This window comes from Mandrillus leucophaeus, unplaced genomic scaffold (assembly GCF_000951045.1).
Source record: "Mandrillus leucophaeus isolate KB7577 unplaced genomic scaffold, Mleu.le_1.0 Scaffold106, whole genome shotgun sequence".
In the NCBI taxonomy this organism is placed as follows: Eukaryota; Metazoa; Chordata; class Mammalia; order Primates; family Cercopithecidae; genus Mandrillus; species Mandrillus leucophaeus.
The window spans coordinates 1,662,688-1,667,072 of NW_012098765.1; the positions used below are offsets into that span (position 1 = coordinate 1,662,688).

At 56.1% G+C, this 4,385-nt stretch overlaps 2 protein-coding genes across 2 annotated transcripts in view; one reads left to right on the top strand and one right to left on the bottom strand.

Annotated features, from left to right (window-relative positions):
- Positions 1–3,984, top strand: part of B9D2 (B9 protein domain 2) — a 21,159-nt gene extending 17,175 nt beyond the window's left edge. The window contains exons 3-4 of the mRNA XM_011983360.1: positions 384–509; positions 3,407–3,984. Coding sequence (XP_011838750.1) covers positions 384–509; positions 3,407–3,720 — 440 coding nt within the window. The 3' untranslated portion in view covers positions 3,721–3,984. The remainder of the gene's footprint in view (positions 1–383; positions 510–3,406) is intronic.
- The window catches only part of TMEM91 (transmembrane protein 91), a 55,229-nt gene extending 50,998 nt beyond the window's left edge, over positions 1–4,231 (bottom strand). The window contains exon 1 of the mRNA XM_011983398.1: positions 4,086–4,231. The gene's annotated coding sequence lies outside the window, so the exon portion shown is untranslated. The remainder of the gene's footprint in view (positions 1–4,085) is intronic.
- Positions 4,232–4,385: the final 154 nt, after the last annotated feature.

Below are 4,385 nucleotides of genomic sequence, written 5' to 3' on the forward strand. Positions count from 1 at the left end.
AGTCCCCCCACCAAGAAGGCTCTTACCAGATGGGGCCCCTCCACCTTGGTCAGTCTCCCCTAACTGTGAGATAGAAATTCCTTTTCTTTGTAAATTACCTAGTTTCGGATATTAAGAGTAACAGAAAACAAATGAAGACAATGGGGAATGCATTATTGCTCAGCCCTTTTTATAGATGGGGAGACCAAGTCATAGATGACTTGCCCAAGGTTGCAGAGGCAGGAAGAGGTAGTGCCAGGATTTGAACCCAGATACTTGGTTCCAGAGTCCACGCTTCATAACCCCTACCAGTAGATGCCACAGAGTAACAGTCCTATAGCCACAGTGGCATCCCCTTCCCAGTGGCTGCCACCCACCCCTCTCTGTCCCCGCTGTCACTGCAGGGGCGGCGTGGAAGCTCCTGTCAGGCGTGCGGGAGGGCCAAACGCAGGTGGACACCCCCCAGATAGGGGACATGGCCTACTGGTCCCACCCCATCGATCTGCACTTCGCCACCAAAGGTCTTCAAGGTGGGTACCACACCTGGTCCCGGGGCCAGGCTGAGGGGAGGGGACGAGTAGCCTCTGAGGCCCCTCGGTCTGGGAACACCAAGACCTGTCCCTGCTCCCCATACCACGGGGGTCCCTTTTGCAGCAAGTCTGGCCCTGGAGAGGCTGAGCTAAGACTTTCCCAGGCCTGCTCAATAGGCGATCCCAAGTTTGTAGGATTAGGGCAGAGTCCAGGGTGGAGCGGGAGATGGGAAGGTGGGGGTCAGGGTGGGAGGGAAGGTGGCATTCAAGTAAAGAGACAAACCGAGAGTTTCCAATAAAGAGGAAGCCGGGAGGCAGGGTCTGAGAGAGGCAAGGGCTGTTTGTCCAGGAAGGGCTCCTCGGCTTGAAAGTAGAGCCACTGCTCAAAGGGGAAATCAGTACTGGGGGAGGAGCGGCATCAGAAAACCTTTTGGTAGGAAATGTGGGTTCCTGAAGATGAGTCGATTCTGAGAAATTGCCTAGGTAAATGTGCCGTATATTTCACCAATATAAAGAATGTTTACCTGGTGCCTGCCCTGTGTCCAGCCTGTGTTGGGTGATGCCAGGGAGACACTGGGGATCAAGGCAGTGCCCCTTAGCCTTCTCCTCACAGAGTTCACCATCCTATGGAGAGGACACACCTCTCTCCAGACAGTGGCACCTCAGAGTGGGCAGGACTAAGATAGGCAATTTGGAGAGGCCGTGGGAGCCCACAGGAAGTGCCTGACTCTGTCAGGGAGGTCACAGAGGGCTTCCTGGAGGAGGGGGCTTCTGCGCTTTGCTGTGAAGGGCCCCTGGAAGCTAATAAGGCAGAGGGATAGAAGAAGGTTCTAGGCAGAGGGAGCTACATGTGGAAGACTCAAAGGGGAGAGTGAACCAAGGGTGTCTAGCGGACTGAGGGAGAGCGGGACAGCAGCAGGGAAAGGTAGCAGGGGACAGTTCATGCAGGACCTCGAGTGCCAGGCCGAGGAGCTGAGGCCATCTCCTGAAGGCACTTGGGAGCCAGAGCAGGTGATGGACAAGTGAGATTTCACTCTTTTTTTTTTTTTTTTTGAGACAGTGTTGCTCTGTTACCCAGGCTGGAGTGCAGTGGCAAGATCTCAGCTCACTGCAACCTCCGCCTCCTGGGTTCAAGCAATTCTCCTGCCTCAGCGTCATGAGTAGCTGGGACTACAGCTGTGTTCTACCATACCTGGCTAATTTTTGCCTTTTTTTTTTTTTTTTTTCTTTTAAGTAGAGATGGCATTTCACCATGGTGGTCAGGCTGGTCTCGAACTCCTGACCTCAGGTGATCCGCCTGCCTCGGCCTCCCAAAGTGCTGGGATTATCGGTGTGAGCCACCGCGCCTGGCCGAGATTTCACTCTTAAATAATCTTTCTGTCCTTTAAGCTGGAGCTGGGGAAAGAAAAACTTTCCGGTGCTGTGCGGGTGAGGTGGGCAGCTCTAATCTTTCAGCTCTTGGGGCCTCCGGTTCCCCAGTGGTGGCACCAGCCTTGCTCTCTCTTTTCTCAAGCCCCCATTTTGTCCATTAGGAAATCTTACTGCCTCTACTTTTGAAATACACCCTAAATCCCACTTCTCACCCTTTTCTTGCCCAGCACCTTGATCTGTCCAAGTTCATCTCTCACCTGGACTATGACAGTAATCTTGTCTCTGGGGCCCCCTTCCCCAACCCCCACTAATCTGCACCCCACATGCAGCTGGAACCCTGTGAACACCTAAGGTCCCATCTCCGCTCTGCTCAGAACCCTCCAGTCGTCCCCATCTCACTCAGGGTAAAAGCCAAAGTCTTAGCATGCATCACAAGGCTCTCCGCAACCTGGCTGGCACCTCCTTCCCTTCTCCTCACCTCATTCTGCTCTAGCCATGCTATCCCCACCAGGCACACTCTGTCGGGGCTCCGGCCATGCCGTCCCCACCAGACACTCCCCTCTCAGGGCCCTGGCACTTGCTGTTCCCTCTGGCTGGGAACACTCTTCCTCTAGATGGCCACATGGCCTACTCCCTTCCTTCCTTTTAGCATTTGCTTAAATGTCACCTTCTTAGTGAAGCTTCCTTGATCCCCTTCTACAGCCATATCCCCACCCTCACCCTACCCAGCTCTGTTTTTCTCCACAGCAATTACCACCATCCGATCTAACCTATAATTTGCTTATTTACTACATTTGTTGTCTAGGATATCAGCTTCACAGGGGCAGGAATTTTTGTCTGCCATCCATGTTCATGTCCGCCGTGTCCCCAGCTAGCTAGAACAGGGCCTGGCACAGGGGAAGGGGTCAGCATGAGATGAGATGAGATGGGGCTGGATCTCCAAGGGTTTTGACTACTAGACTGAGGAGCTGAACTGTGTTCTGAGGACATGGGCAAAGCTATCTATGGAAGGAAAGATGCTTCCAGATGCCAGGTGGAAGGTGGATTAGAGAGGGGCAAGAAAGAAGGCCCTGGGCCCAAAGAGAGCAGGGCAGGGACATGAGGAGAGAAGGCAGGAGGTGACCCTGACAAGACCCACGATGGTTACCTGGGGACTGGAGGAGCAATGGGCTGCCCTGACATGGGGTCACGGAGGAGGATAACACAGAGGAAATTCAGCAGAGGTCTGATTAGAAGGGCCTTGAATGTTGAAGAGGTTGGACTTTATACTGAGGGCACTGGGGAGCTATGGAAGGATCCTTAGCAGGGGGAGTAACATGGATTTGGAAAGATCTCTGGCAGTTGTGTGGGGATAGATGAGAAGATGGGAGTCTAGAAAGGAGGCTGGGTTGGAAACCCTGGGACAGAAACCCAGAAAGGAAAGGACTGGGCCTGGGGTCTCCGGTGAGTATCAGGGAGGGGGGAATCAGGAGCAGGAGTCTGGTCCCCGCCCATCCCTCCTTTCCCCTCTCCCTGCTTTCCTGCAGGCTGGCCCCGGCTCCATTTCCAGGTGTGGTCCCAGGACAGCTTTGGCCGCTGCCAGCTTGCAGGCTATGGATTTTGCCATGTGCCCAGCAGCCCGGGCACACACCAGCTGGCCTGCCCCACCTGGCGGCCCCTGGGCAGTTGGCGAGAGCAGCTGGCACGGGCTTTCGTGGGTGGTGGGCCACAGCTGCTGCATGGGGACACCATCTACAGTGGGGCCGACCGCTATCGCCTGCACACAGCTGCTGGTGGCACCGTGCACCTGGAGATCAGCCTGCTGCTCCGCAACTTCGACCGCTATGGCGTTGAGTGCTGAGGGACCCTGTCTCCAACGCCACCACCATCCACACCCTGGACACCCAGTGAGGCACAGTGGTCAGGAGCACGGACTCTGGAGACCATCAGAGCTGGACCCCAGCTAAGGACTCCTGTCCTTGCTAGGACCTCTGGGTCCCTCTGGGCCCAGTTTCCCTATCTGTAAATTGAGGAGAGTAAATGTATGGGGTCGCAGGATGTTGGATGACAAGAGGCTGCTTAGCCACATGGGAGGTGCTCAGTAAAGGAGAGCAATTCTTACAGGTGTCTGCCTCCTGACCCTCCCATCCCTCAGGTGTCCTGTTGCCCCCTCCTCCCACTGACACCCTCCGGGGGCCCCCATTTTGACAGACCCTCTTCCCCTACCCTGTGTCCCAGCCTCACACTGTCCTCCCGTTCTGGGTCCCCCTCCTCTGGTCGGCTCCCCTGTGTCTCATCCCGCGGATTAAGCCTTCGCCTGGTCCTCTTTCTCTGGTGACCCACACCGCCCGCAAAGCCACAGCGCATCTGGATCACCTGCTTTGGTGGCTCTTGGCCGCCAGGAGGCAGCACCCTGTTTGCGGGGCGGAGCCGGGGTGCCCGCCCCTTTCCCCCAGGGCTGAAGGGACCCCCCTCAGAGCCCGCCCACGCGAGATGAGGACTGTGGCCCAGCCCCCCCATGCCCTC